Raw genomic sequence first — 24,930 nt, 5'->3', positions numbered from 1 at the left:
TGTCCATCACCAACTCCCGGAGTTCACTCAGACTCACGTCCGTCGCATCGGTGATGCCATCCAGCCATCTCATCCTCTGTCGTCCCCTTCTCCTCCTGCCCCCAATCCCTCCCAGCATCAGAGTCTTTTCTAATGAGTCAACTCTTCGCATGAGGTGGCCAAAGTACTGGAGTGTCAACTTCAGCATCATTCCTTCCAAAGAAATCCCAGGGCTGATCTCCTTCAGAAGGGACTGGTTGGGTCTCCTTGCAGTCCAAGGGACTCTCAAGAGTCTTCTCCAACACCACAGTTCAAAAGCATCAATTCTTCAGCACTCAGCCTTCTTCACAGTCCAACTCTCACATCCATACATGACTACTGGAAAAACCATAGCCTTGACTAGACAGACCTTTGTTGGCAAAGTAATGTCTCTGCTTTTGAATATGCTATCTAGGTTGGTAATAACTTTTCTTCCAAGGAGTAAGCGTCTTTTAATTTCATGGCTGCAATCACCATCTGCAGGGATTTTGGAGCCCAGAAAAATAAAGTCTGACACTGTTTCCACTGTTTCCCCATCTATTTGCCATGAAGTGATGGGACCGGATGCCATGATCTTTGTTTTCTGAATGTTGAGCTTTAAGCCAACTTTTTCACTCTCCTCTTTCAGTTTTATCAAGAGGCTTTTTAGTTCCTCTTCACTTTCTGCCATAAGGGAGCCCCTAGCATAAGCTATGAACCAAGTGTTCAATCAAATAACTTGCTGAATAAGTGGTTAGAAATCAAATCACATTGGAATCTCCGAGTTAAGAGTCCAATTATGACTTCATGGACATTTGTCTGCTCCCTTAGGGTTCCTTGTAGTCTCTGGAGAACTGAATACTGTATTAAATCTCATTCTTTCCCTCAATACACTTTCATACACACTATGCTCCTGGCCCCGCGCTGAATGCAGGAGGCAGACAAGTCTGACGTGGCCAACCTCCAGACAGACACCACCAGTCACTCTTCACTAGCGAGTGTTGCAATGGAGCCAAAATCGGGCTCTCACCTCAGCCCCTCATTTCCCATCCAGTCCACCAACCCCAGCTTCATTTCCCAGTTTGATTTCTATCACATCACTCTTCCGCCCTGAACCATCCATGGCTCCCCATTATCCACCAACCCCTGGCATTCAAGCTTGGTTTCATGAGCTTTATCCAGCCACATGTATTTCTCTATGCTCCTCACCACTGCCAGAACAGGCCCACCTCCCTCTGCAGCTTCCTTCAACCTAGAAGCCTCCCTCTTCAGACTCCTTATCGCCACGTTCACATCCGCGTGCTTGGAGGCACATCTCAAATGCTGCCTCTTCCATCTTTTTCCACTTGGAGGAGGTCTCGCCCTCCTCTGAAGGACCAAGCAATGTGTTCTTACCTTTCCTAGGGATACTCACCCCAGTTATTTGGGCTCTCACTTTGGGTTCCTCCATGGTGCGGGCAGACTGCCCTGAATTCAAATCTGTGATCTTGGACCCATCATTTATTCCCTCCTGTGTAAGACGGGGACGGGACCATCAACCTCACCGGGTGGTCTTACGGTTTAAATGAGACAACTTATCCAAAGTGCCTGGAGCCTCAGAGAGCTCCATCTGTGCTAGGTCACTTTGCATTTTTTTCTCCCCTATTGAATCCATCCCAGATAATCATGATGGTGTGATCACTCATCTAGAGCCAGACATCTTGGAAAGTGAAGTCAAGTGGGCCTTAGAAAGCATCACTACGAACAAAGCTAGTGGAGGTGGTGGAATTCCAGTTGAGCTCTTTCAAATCCTGAAAGATGATGCTGTGAAAGTGCTGCACTCAATATGCCAGCAAATTTGGAAAACTCAGCAGTGGCCACAGGACTGGAAAAGGTCAGTTTTCATTCCAATCCCAAAGAAAAGCAATGCCAAAGAATGCTTAAACTACCGCACAATTGCACTCATCTCACGTGCTAGAAAAGTAATGCTCAAAATTCTCCAAGCCAGGCTTCAGCAATACGTGAACCGTGAACTTCCTGATGTTCAAGCTGGTTTTAGAAAAGGCAGAGGAACCAGAGATCAAATTGCCAACATCCGATGGATCATGGAAAAAGCAAGAGAGTTCCAGAAAAAACATCTATTTCTGCTTTATTGACTATGCCAAAGCCTTTGACTGTGTGGATCACAACAAACTGTGGAAAATTCTGAAAGAAATGGGAATACCAGACCACCTAACCTGCCTCTTGAGAAATCTGTATGCAGGTCAGGAAGCAACAGTTAGAACTGGACATGGAACAACAGGCTGGTTCCAAATAGGAAAAGGAGTACGTCAAGGCTGTATATTGTCACCCTGCTTATTTAACTTATACGCAGAGTACATCATGAGAAATGCTGGACTGGAAGAAACACAAGCTGGAATCAAGATTGCCGGGAGAAATATCAATAACCTCAGATATGCAGATGACACCACCCTTGTGGCAGAAAGTGAAGAGGAGCTAAAAAGCCTCTTGATGAACGTGAAAGAGGAGAGTGAAAAAGTTGGCTTAAAGCTCAACATTCAGAAAACGAAGATCATGGCATCCAGTCCCATCACTTCATGGCAAATAGACGGGGAAACAGTGGAAACAGTGTCAGACTTTATTTTGGGGGGCTCCAAAATCACCGCAGATGGTGACTGCAGCCATGAAATTAAAAGACGCTTACTCCTTGGAAGAAAAGTTATTACCAACCTAGATAGCATATTCAAAAGCAGGGACATAACTTTGCCGACTAAGGTCCGTCTAGTCAAGGCTGTGGTTTTTCCAGTGTTCATGTATGGATGTGAGAGTTGGACTGTGAAGAAAGCTGAGCACCAAAGAATTGATGCTTTTGAACTTGGTGTTGGAGAAGACTCTTGAGAGTCCCTTGGACTGCAAGGAGATCCAACCAGTCCATTCTGAAGGAGATCAACCCTGGGATTTCTTTAGAGGGAATAATGCTGAAGCTGAAACTCCAGTACTTTGGCCACCTCATGCGAAGAGTTGACTCATTAGAAGACTCTGATGCTGGGAGGGATTGGGGGCAGGAGAAGGGGACGACAGAGTTTGAGATGGCTGGATGGCATCACTGACTCGATGGACGTGAGTCTGAGTGAACTCCGGGAGTTGGTGATGGACAGGGAGGCCTGGCGTGCTGCGATTCATGGGGTCGCAAAGAGTCGGACACGACTGAGCAACTGGATTGAACTGATTGAATCCATCACATGACGGATGCTAAGTAAGTATCTGTTCAACTGAATCCAGAGATACACGATCATGGTGATTTTACAGAAGTGGCGTCATACAGATGATAAACACTGTACTAATTTATTTGAACGGCCCCTTGGCTCACTACTCTGAGTGCTCATTTATCTTCAGTGGACATGTTTTTGGAAATCATTAACCTTTTGCGCCCTGAACGTATGTCCTACAGAGGCAGCGAGGCAAAACTGGCTCGAGAGGTGGTGTGCAGCCTTTTCCTGGAGGGCCGCTACCTATGATGTGTGCCAAGGTCAAAAACGCACACGGAGGCGGACTTGGAACACCGATTGCACGTGGTCAGGAGGGATTGGGAATGCCTGTTTGGAATTCATTCAGCAAGCGCAGCAATAGTTTTCTGGTAGCAAAAGACATGTGACAAGTGTTTGAAGAAAGGAGTCCCCACTCTGCCTCCAAATGAATTGTCCCTCCTTAGTAAACACTGTCCCAAACTCATGGCACATCCCACTCTCCCACTCGAGGGGTTTGATGATGCTGGCCCTTCGATCCCAAAAACCTCACTCCCCATTTACACCTTCCTATTTCCCTTTTCATCCCTCATCTAAACGACACTTCCTCCAATCCCTTCTGAACTCACAGCCTTTTCCTATCAGTACCTCCTGTTATGGCCTGTCTTCTCTTGGGTCATAGTTGTGTCCACTTTCACTGCTGGGCTGAAAGGTTTTTGAGGACAAGGTCCATGTCCGATTCAATGCCCAGAAATAGATTCCAACACAGCACAGGTTCAGTAAACGATAAATTCCTGGATGTTTGGACTGGTGAATAAATTGAACAAAAACTGAATATTTTGATATATCTAAGTCCCTCTACATAGGGAATTTCAGACAAGTTTCTCCAAGACAGAAAAGTTTTTCTGCTGCCAAACCAGAATCCATGAATCAGCAGGATTGGTCTAGATCCTATTTAATGTACAAAGTTCTAAATCACTGCATCACTGTGGTCTGAGTGCCCACTCTGTCCAGCAGTCTAGCTAAACCCATATTGGAACAGAGCATTTATGACAAATTTTGGCTGTATCTCAAGGTTGACACACACCTTCTGCCCATCTGGGAAACAGGTAACTTTAATGCTGGGTTTTTCAACCCTGCTTTCCTCTAGACAACCATGACCAGTTGCCAAGAGGGGACAGGGGAACAGCCACTTTCCCCTTACGGCATCTCAGCCTCTGGCATCTCAGCCTCTGGCACCGTACAGTCACTCACGCGGAGTAAGCAATAGCCTGGAGGAAAATACAAACCACAAACTGTATCCCTTTAATTGTCCCCTCTGAGGCCTGAGGACACTTCCGCCCTTGCAGACTCACCCGACCTCACAGGCCACCAAGACCCAGGCAGGAAGCCCCAGGACCACCACGCAGCCCTGCAGGCAGCCCCCGGCCCCTGGCCCCCGGCGAACCACTGAGGCCGACACCAAGGAGGCCACAGCCGTTCTCCGCCCGGGGTTGGCGGGGCAGAACGCTACATGGGGCAGCACTGCAGTCCTAGCAGATCTTTCAGAGAGATTCTCAGTCGGGTGAGCAGGGTCTGGCGTCCGGGCCTCGCGGGCTCAGGAACTGGATGGCATCTGTGCACCCCAAGGTCCCCGGGTCATGGGACAAGGCAAACGTCACACAGGGAGGACAGTGACCGAGAGGGAAGGGACGGCCTCGACAGCTGCTGCAGTCTTCACCCACCCAGGGTGGCAGCAGAGCCCTTTCGGGGTCAAGGTACCGTGGAGCCCATCCACAGGCTGCTAGATGAGCACACAGGACAAGATCAGGCGGGAACCCAGAGGCCAAAACCACGAGGCTGCGGTGCGGCTGGCCGGACGGCCGCAGGCTTGGCCTCGGGACCGGCCCCGAAGGTCTCGCCCCGGGCCTGTCCCTCTGGCGCTCTGTGGCTGTCTGCCCCTCATCGTCCTGAGCGCCTCTTCCAGGTAACCTGTGCAGTCACTGCTGCCCACGTGTGTCTGCGGGAAGGCGATCCCTCCTGGAATGGGGCCAAACCCAGCCCCAGAGCTCTGGAGAAACCCTCGGGGCCGCCAAAAGACAGCTGCTCTGTATTTAGACAACTGCTAACTATGAGAGATGTTCTTAGACACCAGGCAGAAAGTGGAGGAGGCCCCCCGTGTGCGCGGCCACACTCACCTGGACAGAAGCTGCAATCAGCTGCTGGGGCTCAGTGAGACCCCAAACGACTATCCCCGGGCAGAACAGGCCCAGTTTCCTGCAAAGTCTCTGAGAAGGACCGGCAGGCTCTCCATCTCGTGCCATCAAACGGCGGTCAGACAGTGATAAAGACGACTCGAAACTCTGTCTTTAAACTAGAATTTATTGGTATACAAAAGTCCATTTCATAGATAAAGTGGCACATCTTTGCAGCTTCTATTGCACCAAGTATTGAAGGTTAAAGACACACAAAAAGAAAACATTTGGTTTTGGAAACACTGCAAATAGCCAAGTACAGTACTTTGGTAAATAAAAAACAGAACAGTTCAGAGTAACACAACGTGAGGGAAGAAGGAAGAAAATGAACTACGGACGTCAGACAATGGTCACATTTCTCCCTGTCAAGCTCCATGGATAAGGCGAGACTTGCTAAGTCTCTGGGTCATGACCCCACGGAGGTCTTGGGTATCTCCGGACTGCAGCGAGAGCAAGCATAGTGCAATTAGGAAAAAAAGAGAAGGTGGCTGAGCCACAGGGGCTCCGGTATTCTCCCCAGACCCACCTGCCCTCCCTCGTCAAGGGACTAACGCCCACCAGCGCTTCCCCACTGGCACGGGGAACACAGAGGTCTGCCGTTAGGCTCCCAGCTCCTCCCTCCTCCTCACGGAGCTCGCTGCTGGTGGATGCTGGAAGGGTCGCTCCGGGGAGGCCAAGGGTCGTTCCCCCCAGAAGATGAACCATGGGAGGAGCCCACAGCCGCACTCCTCAGCTGCGGCCGAGGGATCGGCATGCAGGCCGAGGTCTGGGGCCACACTAAAACCCCCATCACAGACGACTGGCAACGGTGCCCCAGTGGATGCCGAGCTGGGGGGGGGGGGCGCCGCCAAGCTTTCACCCAGCAGTCGTGACCGCCCAGCGCTGCGGCACAGTGAGCACCAGCGGTTCTAGACTGGGGGATGCCCTGCTTACAGCAAGGTCACCATTCATGCTTTCACAGAAATTATTCTTCACTGGTATCAGCTCCTTCTTCAGTAACTTTGCAAGGATGCTAAACACTTTAATCGAGTTACAAAGTAGTCTGCACTACGAGAGCAGGACTAGAAGGTAATCCCTCCGAGGACATGGTAAGAGCCTGAGGTTTTCACAGGGCATGTTACCCTGGACACACGGGGACAGGCAGTGGACAAGGCCCCAGTCCTGCCCAGGGCCGGGCTCTGGGGCACCTTCTGAGTCCAGTACTGGGCACGCACTTGGTGACTGGTGTCAGCGTCTCTGCTGCAAACCAACCGTCCATCCCCTCTCTCGTAGGTGACGGCAGAAGATTGGCTATCATTTAAAATCGAGATCGTCAACTTAACGAAACATACAATTTGCTTTAGAGTCAGAAAGACACACCTTGTAGGAAGTGCCATTATCAAATCACCTCAGAACAACCGTCGGAAGGCCTCAGAGCTCGAGCAACACTTGTTCTGAAAGCTGAGATGAACAGAACAGTGAACAATGAAAACATCAAAACAAACAAAAATAAACAAACTGCATCAGACTCTGAGTCTAAATTAGGGTTGCCACAGAGAGAGTCTTGAGGTAAAAAGGTGAAGAGCTGTGCGTCTACCCCAAGCGGAGTCAGAGCCCATAGCCACGGCACCGAAACCAAGAAGCTCCACCGTCACACTGCCCACACCGGCCCTTCTGGCCAGGCTGAGCGAGTCAGCCCTGACGAGGAAGCCGAGTTTCCGTCAACCGACTGCACGTTCTGGGCTGAACGGCTCACAGAGGTAAACTGACAGCGTTCCATGTGGACCCGGTAAAACCCAGGCACTCTGAGAGTTTCTCAGAAAGAGAGAAATTGCACACTGATGACAGGGACTCCTGCGAGGCAAGCACGGCCTCACGCCAAGTCTGCCTGATCCCCACCTACGGAACACAGGCGCGGCCCCCCCCAGTCTGCATCTCCCGCCAGCAGAGGTCCGGGGCGAGGCAGCGCATCAGAAACCACCCCCCGGAAGCCCAGCCCCAGCTGCCCCACAGCAGAGCTCCCACTTCCCCAGCCCTCAGAATCACACGGGGTGTAGAAGTGTGTTCAGAGCTTATAGGGGGAACCACAGACAAGCTCGACCCTTGAGACTCTTTTCTGCCACAATTCTTCAGCCAGACTTCACTCCTAAAAGCATATGCTATTATTGAAAAATCAAATATACACACACAACTTCTAACACCTCCTGGTGGCAACTGTGTTAATTTAGAAGCTGTGGTTCTATGCTGTTCTAATACATCTACCTCTCGAGTATAAAGCTGTTGCCACTAAAATTTTATTTCTTATTTTGACCTTTAAAAAAAATCCATACAACTTTTATGTACAGCTTCTAAGACAAGTAAGCAGCTATGGACCACCACCCCATCCCCTTTCTCCTGACCAAAGCTACCGAGATAATCCCACAGAACAAATATCTAACAGCCACAGAGGCTAAGAACGCTTCACTTCTTACTACGCAGTGCCCTGAGTAACTGCACCAGGTAACCACCACCAACCAGGCAGCCCAGGACCAATCAACACGCCAGGCCCCCACTTGGCTGCCAATAACGTGGTTCTCCAGAGCCTCTCACAGAACCAACTACCACATGGATTCCATCTACCTCATACTTAGGTGGGACGGAGGTAGTGAAGTTTAAATTTAAACCCTTAGCTAGAAGATATCACTAAAGCTGGATACATGTACCCCATCCCTAATAATTAACATACTGAACACAGACCAATTATAACTGAAAACTGTGAAATAGTAATAAAAGAAAATTACTGAAGCCACTAGATTAGTTTTTAAAACCAGTTACTTTACCCAAGAAAAGGTGAAGCCCATTCTCAGAATTATGTAATTCATAAATAAATGCACCCAATATTCTATAGTAACTCTTTAGCAACTTCTAAAACCCAACAGAGCCCAAGGCCACATTCTTTAACCATGTGAACTAAAGCAATCCTACCACTCTTGACCATGGGTCTCCCTCAGCTATTTCAGACTCCTAACTGCTTAATCGTGTGAGAGGATTTGGTCTCCTGAATCCTCACAGTACAAACATTCAAGAAACAGTGCTCACTCAGATGCTCGGCCACAGCAGGAAGCCAGAACAGAGCCTGAAGCATTGGCCCGCGCTCCCTTGGAGACAGCGAGGCAACAGAGACGGCTCACCTCCTCGTCCTGAGCGCCAGAAGCTCTAACTCAGGACTCTGCGGCATGCAAATAAAAAAAGCTATGCTGTTTCTAAACCTGCTACGTTGATGTACTATACCAGCAGGTCCTGGGGGAACCTCCAAGAGGCTACTGAGGCTCCAAGCACGAAAAGTTAACCAAAGCCAACAAACAGAGAATTAAAATACATAATCAAAACCGAAGAAAGCAAACCACCTGCTGATAAGGACAACCCACTGACTCCAAGGGCAGCCCACACAATGCTGTGTCTAAACCTTCTCATCGTTTTCTTTTTGCCTTGGAACTCGGATAACTTTGAAATCTGAGATGGAGGAGAAAACCAGTAGTCCACCTTTCAGTTCAGCACATATTATTTCTTCCAACATTAGGTCCTCAAAAGGCAAAAACGGTCCAAGATTGGCCACTTCAAGGGTTAAAGTTCACATTCATCTAACTCAGTCTGAGGAACGATGCCTCCCACTGCCCAAGCCTGACCATCTCAGCACTGTGCAGCCACAGGAGGGCCTCAGTCCCAGGGCTTTCTCGGCCCAGCTGGTCTAACCCACATCCCTGACGACTTCTAGAGCGTGCTGGAGAGTTTTTCTAAGAGCAAAATCCCAAACAGGGCTTAACTAGAAAGAAGAAAGTGCAGCATTTTATGGGATTTCATTTTCACAATACTAACAAGCAACAGCTCAAGATACTTTTCCTCTGAAGGAATCTCTCTAAATCTAGAATAGCAAGAAAGAAAAGACACTCACTTAAAATGTGAACATGAAAAACCGTAGCAAGTCTTCCACTCTCTCCATACAAAACAAAAGAACTCTTCAGACTCCTCCTGTGCAAAACCTCACTCTCGTGATCTTTCCCTTCACAACTATGGATTCTGGACTGCATGCTTTCTGAATCCCAGACCTGAATCATAAGCAGTCATGCAACACCTTCTTGCCATCAAGAAACAAGTGTCAAACACTGAGCAACACTACCAATTTTCCAGCAAGGCCCAGGCCTAATTAACAGTCAGGCCTATTTGTCATATGGCTTGAGTACAAATGAACCAGGAGTACCTGCAATCCCATCCGAACATCATGATCAGGGAGAGAAATGTGGTTGTTTAACTGCCACCCTGACTACAGGCCACAACCTCCCTATCACATTACTTTGGAAAAACAATTCCTGAATTATTCTCTGATTAACCTGGAGTAGAAGAAAGTTAATTCTAAACATGTACCTGAGTTGGAGATCATTTATAAACTATCCTGCATATTAATGTCTGTTTGAAAATGAAACAGAAACAAAGGAAACTTGTCCTCTGAATGTCTAGCAATTAATCTAAACTACCTCATCCACAATTACAGCAAAACTCACCCCAAGTGTTAAGGAAAGATCCCAGGGTCACCAAACTCTAAATTTTCAGGGCAAATAAAATCACACTTAAAAGGTTTTTGTTTGTTTTTTACCTAACTATCCACCCCTCAAACTCGGTATTTTAAACACAGAACATGAACGGCTTCACTGCACTTTCATTAAATAAAACACATCACTGGACAAAACTCTGAACAAAAAAGAGGCAGCCAAAGGAAACTAACTCAGTGAGTGACTCTGTGGGTTGGGTTCTGTTCTGTAAAGGACGGCCTCACTGGGAAGCCTGGCACACAGCCCTCCGCTTCCCATTTGCTGCTCGCAGCTCCCAGGAGGCCAGACTCAGATGCTGAGAGCCGCAAAGGTCTTCACCAAGGTGACCTGGGCGCTCGCGTCCGCTTCGCTCCTGTTGCTGTCCCTTTGGCTCCTGCTCTCCAGGGCTTTGTGGCGGTGCCTCTCCTCCTGCCGTTTCTTCTTCTCTAGTCGCTGCTGTTCTCGCCTCTGTTTGTTTGTGACCTGAGAAAGGAGACTGCCATGTGAGTCAGTACAAATGTATATCCCCGTGCTAGGCTAGCAAATAAAGTCAATTCCGCTCTCCTCATAAAGTAATTCAAAATAACCTAAAGAAACATTAACCCTAGGCCAGCTGGAGATAATGCTCAAAAATGCCACAGGATGCCTTTCCGTGCGTAATGCCCCAGGGAATCCTAACAGAATCCTTACAAGCGTACTGCATCTCACCCTCTGCCTGTGACTTTTTACATTACGTTACATTCTGAGCTCAGAACTTCCTGGTAAAAATCTTAACAAGAAGTCCCCAGTTCAGTAAAAGTCATGGTGTCATATATTGCTTGTGAGTGTTGGGCTGGGAAGGGAGAAGCACAACCTTTCTTGGAAGCATCTTACAACTTACCAGAAGATCTTAAAAAGATTCACATAGCCATGCCCTTTAACCTGTTAATTCTTCTTCTGGGACTCTAGCCAAGCAAATAATGCAAAATACAAAGATTTATACACAAGGTGTTCACTGAAGGTGACGGCATTTACAACAAATGGGACGCAATCACACGATCAGCCAAGAAGGCCACCCACATGCTCTGACATCAGGCAGGAGGAGGAGCCAATCTGTGTGTACAGAGCAGGAACTGAGTATACTTCCTTCCAACCGTCACTGCGAAGTCCAAACGGGACAAGCGGGGTCTTCATTCCACTTCATCATATACCCCCAAGCACTCCCCATATTTCCTACAATAACCACTTTATAAAATCAAAATAAAATCACATACGAACATGAGCTCCAAGTTCCCGCCGCTGCTGCCAAATTACAGAGCCCCGACTTCTCTCACTCACTCACTCACTCACTCCCCATTTACCCTGGCAACCGCATCATGCCTACCTTTGGGAGCTGGTTTTTATTTGCTTTGTTTTCCTCAGCAGGGCTGGCCCGCGCCTTGCTGTTCTCAGTCCTGGCTTCATTTACACCCTGATTTCCAAAGATTCTGGCGCCACTGCCACCCTCTTCCCATAAAGGACCACACTGTGTCAGCACTCCACCACTGGACTCAAGGTTCTCCTCTGCATCTTTCAAAGAAAGACGGTTTGTTAAACTGAAAACCTAAGATAGTTACACACTGTGACAAGTGTTAAAAGACTCAAAGTACCTGGCTCCCTATATCACTGTCATTCAGAGAGCAAGTTTCCTTGAGGCAAAATTCCAATATCAAGTCAATACAGTGGGGAACATAAGGAAAAAATTACTGGTAAAATTTGGAAGATAAATTTTAAAATAACCCGTTGACCAGTCCTCTCATCAGCTTCCTACCAGCTGAGTGCTTTGATTCATCAGTTTAAGCCACTTTTTAACATTAATTTTTAGGGGAAAATCTTTCATTTGTACCCGTAAAACAGAAAGGAAATAAGCTCTAAAACTGTGCTCTCCAATACAGTGGCTACTAGCCACATGTGGCTGTTTAAATTAAAAATAAAGTTAAATAAAATTTTAAATTTAGTTCCTCAGTTTCACTTAGCCACCTGTCAAGTATATTCCATACAGGATAGCACAGACTCTATATAGCGCAGCTTTAAAATCACATGGATTAGCTTTCTAAGAAGGTACAACATACATATAAGGAAGATGATAAAATACCCAATCAGAAAACTATTAATATAATGCCAGGAACAGTATCTGGCATAAAATGTCTGGCAATGAGTACTGAAATCATTCAAAATAAATAACTTGCAAAAACAGATATTAACATTTTTTTTTCCTTCCTCTGAATCACAGAATTAAACTCAGTTTAAGGTCATGTATGGATGCGAGCGTTGGACTCTGAAGAAAGCTGAGCGCTGACGAGTTGATGCTTTTGAACTGTGGTGTTGGAGAAGACTCTTGAGAGTCCCTTGGACTGCAAGGAGATCCAACCAGTCCATTCTAAACGAGATCAGCCTTAGGTGTTCTTTGGAAGGAATGATGCTAAAGCTGAAACTCCAGTACTTTGGCCACCTCATGCGAAGAGCTGACTCATTGGAAAAGACTCTCATGTTGGGAGGGATTGGGGGCAGGAGGAGAAGGGGACAACAGAGGATAAGATGGCTGGATGGCATTACTGACTCGATGGACAACGTGAATTTGAATGAACTCCGGGAGTTGGTGATGGACAGGGAGGCCTGGCGTGCTGCGATTCATGGGGTCACAAAGAGTTGGACACGACTAAGTGACTGAACTGAACTAAGCAAAGAAAAATTCTGAATTATCACCAGTTGACTGATGCTAGTAATGTAAATATTTCCATTAGAAAAGTAATTTTTCTCTCCATTTCAGTTATCATTTTGGTATTATAACGTAATCTTCTTTCTAAAAGGATAGGTCTTCCCTGACACTGTCCACTCCTGCAAAACTGGCTAGGTGGCCTTCCCATGCATCCCCGAGCACCCTGTACCCCAACTTCATCACATATGATTACACCAGTCTACTCACCGGCCTCCACCATGCCCCTCCACCCCCAGACTACACACTCCCTGATGCAGAGCTAGCACCCAGTAAAACCCACGTGCAAACACAAGGTGCTGAGTAAGCAACTGCTAAATGAGTAAATGACAATACAGTTAACTCCCTGCCCATTGATTAAAGATGAAAGTTCGATACCATCTATTAATGCACATGCATGGAATCTAGAAAAATGGCACTGATGACCTAGTTACAGGGCAGGAATCGAGACACAGACGCAGAGAGTCGACTTGTAGAAGGGGGGTGGGGCAATCTGAGAGGGCGACACTGGCATGCACACACTAGCTGTGTGAAGAGATGGCTGCGGCGAGCCGCTGCACAGCACAGCGAGCTCGGCCTGGTGGCCTGTGACGACCTATGACCTAGAGGGGTGGGGCTGCGGAAGGGAGGCCCACAAGGGAAGGATATATGCATACTCACAGTTTAGTCATGCTGTTGTGCAGCAGAAACCAACACAACATTATAAGGCAATTATTCTCCAATTATTAACAAAAATATTAACATTAAATATTTGAAAAATCACCAACATAATCATCTTGAAAGCTTAAGAATATCAATCACAGACTTACTATTTCTTCTCCCCTGGTTCATCTGCAGCATGGCAATGATCACAGATTCAATATTATAATTTTCAGCTTCCAGGTTCTGAACTATCAAATTAAAATCCTATGAAAGAAACAAAGGAACACATCAGAATCTGGGTATACTTTCCTGTCCATCTCTACATCAACAATTTGATACACAAAACGATGTAACTGAGGCAAGGTTTCAAGACTTTCCATCCAGAAAATGTCTTAATATTCTCAGTAAGGTGAACACCTGAAATAATTGTTTAATAAAAAGAATTCATACAAAACTGCACTAGTCAGAAAATAATAAATCAACACACTTTCTTAGGATTTTGAACAATACTGGGTAAAGTGGAGAAAATAGGAGAGAAATGAAAAAACAGCTCTCAGTAAGTTACACTACATAACTAAATCAAACTACAAATATCACAGGCCTGCTTTGGCTCAGCGGGTGTTGGCATGCTAGAGTGAAGCCATAATAGTGTGGCAGTTTCTCAGAAAGTTAAACCTGCACAGACGGGTTTTCAACAATGCCTGTCTATAAACCTGGGATCCCCAACCTCCAGGCCACAGACCAGTCCCTCCTATCAGATCGGCGGTGGTGTTAGATTAGAAATAAAGTGCACAATTAATGTAATGAACTTGAATCATCCCAAAACCACCATCCCCCAGGTCCCCTAGATCTGTGGAAAAACTGTCTTCCACAAAACCACTTCCTGGTGCCAAAAAGGTCAGGGACCGCTGCTAAATCGCAGTCACCACACGACAAATACTAACAGAACACCCAGTTGCGTTGCAAACTTTCTGGACAGCATCTTCTACTTCATCTCGCAGGGCATCTTCAAAGTCGACGCCCTTTGCCTTGCTCTTCTCTCTTTTATTTGATTCATCTTGATGAAGCATCTGAAACTGAAGGACGCAGAAAGAGTGATAATCATGGAACTCTAGCACACTATCTTCAGAATCTTGAATACCGGAAAACACTCCATCATCTCAAAACATTCAAATATATGAAAAAACATTCAGAAACAGTCTTAAAGGAACAGCAAGCACTAAGCTAAATTCATTCACACAGAGATTCCAGGCCACAACTTGAAGTATGAAGAAGAAGGGCCCAGGGACTTCCTTACTGGTCCTGTGGCTAAGACCCCACACTCTAAATGCAGCAGGCCCAGCTCTGACCCCTGGTCAGGGAACCAGGTCCCACATGCCACAGCTCAAGAGTTCACAGCCACAACTGAAGATCCTGCAAGGCGCAGTGAAGATCAAACATCCCACGTGCCACAGTGAAGACCTGCGCAAATAAATCTGTTTTTTTAAAAGAAGGCTCAAGATATGGGATAAACTGTTCAGTATGGCATTAGAGACCAACATTTTGGCAATGAGTGCTGACTCGGGCAGCACACACTTGTCTCAGCTGGATTCCAGAGCTGTGAGCCTAGTAACAGAATCAATCTTCTACAGGAGCACCCAAAGAGCTCTTCCAGCAGGACAGCTCTCCTTGAAGAGACACACGCCTGACTCTCACCTGATTCCCAAGGCCCTGTCTGCTCACCAGCAAGCTGTGGCGTGCTAGAGCTCCCGTCCAGACCCGATCACCACAGATGAGCACGACTCCAACTTCCCGTGCTACCACCACACTCACGGGAGCCTGTAGGCCCAGTTCTAAAGCCACCAAGAGCCGCTCACTTGGTATCTACAGGACTTTATGACGTAAGCCCATTTCAGAAAAGCTAAAGTCATCTGTCCATGGCTTCCAATCACTTTCTCCCTCTGCTTGCTATTATTAATGCAGCGAGTGGAACATAAGCAAGGACACTTTTGCTTTCTGTCTAAAAAAGGGAAAGTGGAAGCCAGCAACATGCAGTATGTTCCATAGAAAGTGTCACAAAAAGCAAAGCCTATTCTAAAACTTTACCCTAGCAGTCTGGCTATGTGTATCAAGATTCTTTGAAATTTATCCAAAGGAAATAATGTCACGGATAGAAAGGATTTATGTAAAAGTGCTCATTCCACTGCCATGAAGGGTGGTGAATAACTGGAAACAACTACAGGTTTCTGAGTGTGGGCGTAGTTAAATTACCTACAGAACAGAGCTTCATTCCCACTCAAGTAAGGAACACAACAAGGATTTTCACTACCACCATGATTATTTAACAATGTCTTGGAGAACAGCAATGCAATTAGCCCCCCAATAAAGAAAAATTAGAAGTACAAAACTGGAAAGGAAGAAAAGTTATCACTATTTGCAGATAATTCCACACCTTTAAAAGAGAGAGAAAACAAAAAAAAACTACTTCAAACAAGAATAATTCTAGAAAGTCATATAAGAATCTAGTGTCCAGAATATACAAAGAGCTTTTTAGAACTCAACAACCAAATCACAAAAAGTCCAATTAAAACACGTGCAAAGGACTTGCATAGACATCTCTTCAAAGAAAAACAAATGGCAAATGAGGACATGGAAGGGTGCTAAACATCATTTATGGAATGACAATCAGAACTCCAAGCTGCCACTTCACATCTTGTAGGTTGGCTGTGATTTTAAAAAGAAAGAAGGAAAAATAACAACTGCTGGTCAGGATGCAGAGAAAGTGAAGTCCTCCACACACCACTGGGGGGAACATGAAACCAAACAGCTATACACTGTGGAAAACAGTGCCATAGTTTCTCAAAAAGCTAAAGACAGAGTCACCACAGGACCCAGCACCTCCCATACCCAGCTGACAGACCGGGACTGCGCAGGCCCACTGACAGACGCTCCCAGGAGTAATGCCTTAGCACTACATGATTCACGACTGGCCAAACCTAAGGACGCAGAACTGTAGATACAGAAGCTCAGATCTGCAAGTGGACTGTAAGTTACACACAGAGTTTCAGCTGTGCATCACTGGTACCCCTGACCCCTTGTTCACAGGTCAACTGTACACCCAAAACGTTGAGAACAGGTACTCAAACAAATACTACACCCAAATAATCACAGCAGCACTATTCCCAACAGCCAAAGAATAGAAACAACTCAAAGGCCCATCAACAGATGAAAGGATAAACAAAATGCGGTGTTATCAGTAAAACGGAGTACTGCTCGACCCTGCAAAGGAACTAAGAAATGGTATGTGCTACGACGTGGATGAACCTAAAAACATCACGCTAAGGAAAGCCAGACATGAAAAGCCACACAGTGTGTGACTCCCTTTATTAAAAAAGTCCAGAAAAAGTAAATCCACAGAGACAGAAAGTAGACTGGTGGGGGCTGGGGCTGAAAAGGAATGGGCAGTAACTGCTTAAGGGGCACCAGGCTTTCTTCCGGGGTGTTGAAAATTATTTGGAACTGGATGGAGGAAGTGTTTACTCAGCTTTGTGGGTGTATTCAGTGCCACTGAATCGTACACTTGAAAATGGTGAATTTTACGTTACGTGAACTTTACCTCAATCAAAAAGAAAGAAAACTCTGTAGGATAGCTGAGTATATACATAACTAACATTTTGTTATCAAATTTGATACATACAAATGTAAAGGGAAAAAAAGACCCTTTCCTTACAAAAGGAACAGAAAACACAAAACATCTAAGAATAAAGTCAGCAAAAAATGGGACAGAACTATATGAAAAAACGCTCCTGCAGATAACTGAAAACAGTCAATTAGACAAATGAAAAGATTAACAGGTTCCCAGCTAGCAAGATTCAACATCATAGAGATGTCAATTTTTGCTTGTTTATTAATTTAATGAGATTACAATAAAAGGAAATATTACCGGGACTTTTTAGCTACACAAACTTATTCTAACATTTATATATAAAACAAAAAAGCAAAAATATACTGGCAACCATAAAAAAAGAAAGTAATGATGGGTGAAAAACTCTACTAGATTTTTTAAAATACACTTTCTTAATTAAAACAATGAACACATGAACATCTGCACAGAAAAAACAGTGGACTAGAATCAATGTCTAGAAACAGACCCAACTACACAGGGGACTTCAGTATATGACAAAGCAGCAAGCTAGCTCAATGGAGAGAAAGGTGTAGAATTATGAAAATAAACAGTTTGGGTTCAAGTAACAACAAGGAAAAATATAGTTAAATCCATACACTCACATCTGTATATCAATGTAAGCACCAAATAGAGACATGACCTAAGTTTCTTTTAAAAAATGAACATACAGAAGTACTAAAATAAACTACGCGAGAATTCTTTTAAACTCAGAATGGCAAAGAGCTTCCTAATTACGACCCAAAACCCAGAAGACATTTACCTGATGTCTTGAAAATGAGATAAATTTAACCACATAAAAATCTAAAATTCCTTCATAGCAAAGACAATATGAGAAAGAATAAAAAGACAGATAACAGACTGAAAAAATTTTGCAACTCATACCACAAATAGAGGCTAATTTCCCTAGTACATAAAGGATTTCCCAAAAATCATTAAGACTGAACAGAAAAAAAATAAAAACATACATACAGTTCACACACAACAAAGTACAAACTGGTTTTAAACACAAGAAAAGATGTGTAAGCTCATTAATAAGAAAAATAAAAATTAAAATTATGTTAAGATTTTTTCCCTAAGTGACACAGATTTAAAAGCTTGGTAACACACTGTGTTGGCAAAGGTACAGAAGAGACACATTGCAAGTGGGGGTGTGAACTGGTAAGATGCCACAGAGAACAACTTGGCAATACCCGCCAAGCTATAAATGCACACATCCTCTGATGCAGTAAGAATCTTCTAGGAATTTATTCCACAAATACACCCGCGCACGTGTGAAAAGACATGCATATAAGGCACTGTATGTTGTTTGTAAAAACAAAGTTTGAAAGTCATCTAAAAGTCCGTCGAAGGGCCTATTTAAGCACATTATAATGCGTCCACACGCTAAGTAACCATGGAGCCGTTTGAAAAGATGTAGGAGGTTTCTTATGTCCTGCTATGAATTAAACTCTTGCGATACGTTCCGTCTGTCGCAGGGCAGAATGCTTTGCAGAGAATGCCACAGCTGTGGATGAGGAGAGTGCATTCCAGCAAAGCGAGGCTGCACGCACACACCCACACCATGCCTGACATGCAGGCATCTCTAGGTGCTTGTACGATACACTAATAACAGCGGCTGCATCCACTGTTTACCAGAGAGGCAAACAAGGGTGACAGAGTGACTTTCACTTTATTTTTTCAAATTACAAAGAAGTGTCTAATCATGTGAGGAAAGACATATGAAATAATAGGAAAAAGCTATACAAATACGAAAACAGTAACAAAAATGTTGATTCTGTGTTATGTTTTATTTTCTTCTTTACTTTTTCTAAGTTTCCAAATTTTAAATATTAAGCATGAATCAATTTCAAAACATGGAAGTAACTTTAAATGTTTATATAAATTATATTCATGCAATCACAGCCACCACTGTGAGAAAAAGCAGAAGAATGACAATTTTATCCGCTGCCCTCACCCAAATGAACAAAGTTTAAAAATAAAAACCAAGCCCACAGATTCTTAGAGGCAACTTTCTATGAAAACCTGACTGGCTTCTGGCTCCAGGGCAGAGAGCCCCAACTGGGTCCCTGCGGGGCTGAGAGCAGAGGAAGCCGGCCTCGCTCACCTCCGTCTGCAGGCGTGCGGGTGCCTCCGAGTTGTCATTGATCCTGCGCACACTGTCATAGTGCTCGCCGTATCGGTACGCAATGTGTAGCTCCCGCCCGTTGCTTTTGTCTGTTCCGCGGATCTGCAGGCAGAGGGAGAGGAGATGCCAGCAAGGATCTGCAGTGTCCACGTCAGAAGAGCAAGGCCACCTGGCTCCCAGGACGCCCAGTCCACAGGCTCTCTGTAACAGTGACTGGGAGCATCACTGTGATGCATCCTAAGCAAGTTCTGAATTATCTTTCTCCCACCCATGTGTGTATCACTGCATGTACTTAATATGCAACTAAATGGAAATAAAGCCATTTGAAAAGGCATGTTCAAACACCAGGGGCAAAATTACCACAAAGTTAAGTAAGTCTAAGTTTCAGGAGCGTCAGGACCCCTCAGCCCCTCAAATGCTCAGGTTCCTTCCAAGAAGGCAGGCCCAAAGGCAGATGCAGATGTGTGAGCCTTGCATCTCAGACAACTGGGGGCCCTCTTTGAAGAAAAAAAAATATAAAATTACAAACATAAAACTGCCATCACCCTTCCCAAGACCTTGAAAGGGGCCATAAAACTGAAGGACCTGATACTTAGGCTTCACAGAAAAGCCACCCTGTCTTTAAAACAAAAACAGGATTTTTCATCAAACACATACTGAGAAACACACAAATGTTCCATCTGTATCAATTTCAAAACAAATCTACGTACAGTCGAGCAGCACCACTGCACTGCACACCCCAGAGGCACTGCTCCCAGAGTGCTGTGTGGCCGTGCCCCTGGGGCACAACCCAGCCGGAACAGTGCTCCCCGGAGGCATGCGAAGCACACGCCCTGCGATGGAGCCTGGGCACTTCCCCCAAACCACCACCTCCACAGAAACTCCACAGTAATCCTCACTCTGTCCTTTAGAAAGCTGAGACTGTCTGTTAAGTCCCCCAAATATCAGCACCTCCTGATCTTTGTACAAAGTCACAGGCAGTTAAGACATTATTATCGAATAGTATCTGTGGTCTAAAAACAGAGCAAAACCGTGGAACAAACGGGAACCACACAGGTCTAGAAGTCAGAATCACAAAAGTTTTCTCCAGGTAGAGTATCTATCTAGGTCTCAAAGTGCAGAGAGTCTGGTTTTGACACATACAAAACAGAGAGCACTGCTCATCTCCCGGGAAGACTACTGGAAAGGAAATTAGCCAATCAGAATCTGTGAGTGACATCATCCCTACAGCACTTACATATTTAAATAATAATAACACACTATGTAAGTATTATCCAGAGGAAAAAATAACTTGAGCACCAGTCACCAAATTGTTAACTGTGCTGCTCAAGGTGCGGGAGATCACAGAGGACTTTCATTTTCTACCTTACACGTGTCTATACTGTTTACAGAAGCATATATTCTATCTGCAGCCAAAAAAAAGAAAAAGTAGGCTGAGTATAAACCTCCTCATTATTAATATAAGAGCTCCTACTCATGATTTCATGAAATGAAGTCGCTCAATCATGTCCGACTCTTTGCGACCCCATGGACTCTAGCCTACCAGGCTTCTCAGACTATGGGATTTTCCAGGCAAGAGTACCGGAGTGGGGTGCCATTTCCTTCTCCAGGGGATCTTCCCGACCCAGGGATCAAACCCCCGTCTCCCGCATTGCAGGCAGACGCTTTACCCTCTGAGCCACCAGGGAAGCTGCCTACTTATGACAGTAGCAACCAATTCAGTTTTAACTCTCAAATTTTATCAGATGCTTCACAGGGGTATGGGGTGATGGGAGAAACCTAGTGGATAGTTCCAGTATACAGAAAATGTATTTATTTCGAAAACACATACTTTGACAATTAAGCAATTCCTAAAAGGGAACACTATAGAAATACATGGATTTAAGAGGAAAAAAAGTCTAACTATGAAGAGTATCTTCCACAACTACCTAAAAAATTAAGAAGAAACTTTTAAAAAGCTATTGATGGAGCAATAGGCAAGCTGTAGTTACTAAGTTGGCACAGAGTATACTCCTTCAAGAACAGGATCGTTATGCTGTGTATTCAAATGATTTTGATGACTTCTGCTAGGCAGTAAAGATTAAGGACAAAAGACTGGGACAATAAAGGAGGTGACCAGTCTTCCTCATGCAAAGACATCCGGAGGAAGAGCGCGCCTCAGTAAACATGATGGCTCTCCTGGGAGGACACGCGACGACACTGCCCCAGAGAGCAAGCAGCACACACAGATATCGTTTCCTCCAGCTCGCCGTGTCCCTGTAAAGTGAGAGTCCTCACCCGTCTAGGCAGTAGCTACTTTATCCTGTTGTAGCGCGGCTGTTAGAAGGACACTATGCCACACACAAACAGTGATGTATTTCTGCTTATATGGCATTCTGAAAAGGCAAAACCGTGCCATGCTGTGCTTAGTTGCTCAGTCGTGTCCAGCTCTGCAATACCATGAACTTTAGCCCGCCAGGTTCCTCTCTCCTGGGGATTCTCCAGACAGTACTGGAGTGGGCTGCCATGCCCTCCTCCAGCAGATCTTCCCAATCCAGGGATCGAACCCAGGACTCCCACATTGCAGGTGGATTCTTCACTGTCCAAGCCACCGGGGAAGCCCAAGAATACTGGAGTGGGTAGCCTATCCCTTCTCCAGGGGATCTTCCAGACCCAAGAATCAAACCAGGGTCTCCTGAATTACAGGCGGATTCTTTACTAGCTGAGCTACCAGGGAAAACCCAAAGGCAAAACTACAAGAGACAAATGAGATTAGTGGTTATAAGAATCTGGGGAAGAAGAGAAGGGACTAGTGACTACAAAGAGGCATGAGGTAACTTCATGGGGCAGTGGAAATATTCAATATATAAGTAGTGGTATATTCTATAAGTAGGTAGCAGACATCCTGGAATGTGAAGTCAAGTGGGCCTTAGGAAGCATCACTATGAACAAAGCTAGTGGAGGTGACAGAATTCCAGTTGAGCTCTTTCAAATCCTGAAAGATGATGCTATGAAAGTGCTGCACTCAATATGCCAGCAAATTTGGAAAACTCAGCAGTGGCCACAGGACTGGAAAAGGTCAGTTTTCATTCCAATCCCAAAGAAAGGCAATGCAAAAGAATGCTCAAACTACCGCACAATTGCACTCATCTCACACGCTAGGAAAGTAATGTTCAAAATTCTCCAAACCAGGCTTCAGCAATATATGAACTGTGAACTTCCAGATGTTCAAGCTGGTTTTAGAAAAGGCAGAGGAACCACAGATCAAATTGCCAACATCTGCTGGATCATGGAAAAAGCAAGAGAGTTCCAGAAAAACATCTATCTCTGCTTTATTGACTGTGCCAAAGCCTTTGACTGTGTGGATCACAATAAACTGTGGAAAACTCTGAAAGAGATGGGAATACCAGACCACCTGACCTGCCTCCTGAGAAACCTATATGCAGGTCAGGAAGCAACAGTTAAAACTGGACATGGAACAGACTGGTTCCAAATAGGAAAAGGAGTACGTTAGGCTGTATATTGCCACCCTGCTTCTTTAACTTCTGTGCAGAGTATATCATGAGAAATGCTGGGCTGAAAGGAGCACAAGCTGGAATCAAGATTGCTGGGAGAAATATCAGTAACCTCAGATATGCAGATGACACCACCCTTATGGCAGAAAGTGAAGAACTAAAAAGCCTCTTGATGAAAGTGAAAGAGGAGAGTGACAAAGATGGCTTAAAGCTCAACATTCAGAAAACTAAGATCATGGCATCTGGTCCCATCACTTCATGGCAAATAGATGGGGAAACAGTGGCTGACTTTATTTCTTGGGGCTCCAAAATCACTGCAGATGGTGACTGCAGCCATGAAATTAAAAGATGCTTGCTCCTTGGAAGGAAAGTTATGACCAACCTAGACAGCATATTAAAAAACAGAGCTGTTACTTTGTCAACAATGGTCCATCTAGTCAAGGCTATGGTTTTTCTAGTGGTCATGTATGGATGTGAGAGTTGGACTGTGAAGAAAGCTGAGTGCTGAAGAATTGATACTTTTGAACTGTGGTGTTGGAGGACTCTTGAGAGTCCCTTGGACTGTAAGGAGATCCAACCAGTCCATCCTAAAGGAGATCAGTCCGGGGTGTTCATTGGAAGGACTGATGCTGAAGCTGAAGTTCCAATACTTTGGCCACCTGATATGAAGAGCTGACTCATTTGAAAAGACCCTGATGCTGGGAAAGATTGAAGGTGGGAGGAGAAAGGGATGACAGAGGATTAAATGGTTGGGTGGCATCACCAACTCAATGGACATGAGTTTGGGTGAACTCCGGGCGTTGGTGATGGACAGGGAGGCCTGGCGTGCTATGGTTCATGGGGTCACAAAGAGTTGGACACGCCTGAGTGACTGGACTGAACTGAACTGAGGTAGGGTGGCATTTACATGACTATGTCCAAAAAACAAACTATATACCAGAGAAGGGTGAATTCTGATAGATGTAAACTGTATCTCTATAATTGACTTTATTTTTAAAGAGCAAAAGCTAAGCAAAGGAATAAGCAATTTACAAAGGCATATATATACAGGTGGACAGGAAAATGGGGTTCCCTGGTGGCTCAGACAAAAAAGAATTTGCCTGCAATTCAGGAGACACAGCTTTGATCCCTGGGTTGGGAGTACCCTTGGAGAAGGAAATGGCAACCCACTCCACTATTCTTGCCTGGAGAATCCCTTGGACAGAGGAGACTGAAGGGCTATAGTCCATGGGGTCCCAAAGAGTCAGCCATGACTGAGCAACTATAACTTTCACTTTTCACAGGAAAACAATGAAGGAAAAAAGGTCACTGTTACCTCTGTAATAATATGATGTATAGGGATATGTAGTGTGTAGAGATATATACGTACGGATGTATCTATGTGTGTGTGCATGCTCAGTCGCTCAGGCATATTCTTTACCACTGAACCAGTTCTTAAAATGTGACACTGTGATATGTTTCTTCGCAGTTACATACGAATGTTTTTATATTGAAGAGTGTGTGTGAATAACATAGATACACACTAAAATGTTAACAACTATCTCTAGGAAGTGTGACTTGGTGACTTTTATATATGGGCTTTTCTGAATTTTCAAATTGTTCTATAATCATTAGTTTTACTTTCTAATGTAAAAAAAGCTAGAAATGGGGAAGTAGTAGAGAAGGGGAGGGAGGAGGTCTGATAGGAACCACCTGACCAGTCTCCAGGAGCTGAGCCACAGGATGAAAAGTGCAAGGAGGGCAAGCAAGGGGTGGTCTGTGTACATTTTCATCCTGACCTTCGACCTTCCATGCTCCAGAATGTTTGGTTTGATGGACTGTTTGGGAGATCGGGTTAATTTAGAACACCAGTGGTAACTTAAAGAATACCAACGGCAAGGGCGGAGGGGTATGAGGAGGGGAAGGGAGGTCTAAGCGGCTCAACACCGTGCTCTGCCGTCCCACAGCACAAACTGAACACTTGAGAAACCTTACTTGCTGTAGAAACACCATCAGAATGCTATGGCTAGCTGAGCAGAGCACAGACAGAGAGCCTGACGCCCTAGATCATGACACTTTGTTGTTCAAAAGTTCTTTTTTAGCAAGTTTATTAGTCAATTTGGTCTTTGTTTCTCTCCATTTAAAAAACAAAAATACACAGGTGGAACAGGTATATAGAATCTGTATGCAAATCCTCTGAATTCTTATTTAGAGATTTTTACAAAATTATCTATGCTATTTCCACATTAGGCTCTCTGCCCCAAATCACCCAATTAACTAACTGTTGAGTAAT

At 45.1% G+C, this 24,930-nt stretch overlaps 1 protein-coding gene across 2 annotated transcripts in view; it reads right to left on the bottom strand.

The window, feature by feature from the left end:
- Positions 1-5,564: 5,564 nt before the first annotated feature.
- OTUD3 (OTU deubiquitinase 3) overlaps positions 5,565-24,930 on the bottom strand; it is a 33,067-nt gene continuing 13,701 nt past the window's right edge. Inside the window, exons 4-8 of one of the 2 annotated variants that reach the window (XM_040229445.1) lie at positions 19,144-19,266; positions 14,320-14,451; positions 13,543-13,639; positions 11,363-11,547; positions 5,565-10,482 (exon numbers count right to left, since the gene is read on the bottom strand). In XM_040229445.1, coding sequence (XP_040085379.1) covers positions 10,309-10,482; positions 11,363-11,547; positions 13,543-13,639; positions 14,320-14,451; positions 19,144-19,266 — 711 coding nt within the window. In that variant the 3' untranslated portion in view covers positions 5,565-10,308. Of the gene's footprint in view, positions 10,496-11,362; positions 11,548-13,542; positions 13,640-14,319; positions 14,452-19,143; positions 19,267-24,930 lie in introns of both variants that reach the window. The other variant, XM_040229444.1, reaches the window with a different exon arrangement.

This window comes from Oryx dammah, unplaced genomic scaffold (genome assembly GCF_014754425.2).
Source record: "Oryx dammah isolate SB20612 unplaced genomic scaffold, SCBI_Odam_1.1 HiC_scaffold_27, whole genome shotgun sequence".
NCBI classification, from domain to species: Eukaryota; Metazoa; Chordata; class Mammalia; order Artiodactyla; family Bovidae; genus Oryx; species Oryx dammah.
Note: the sequence above shows the minus strand (reverse complement) of the source record. Positions and strands in the feature narration are given on the sequence as shown.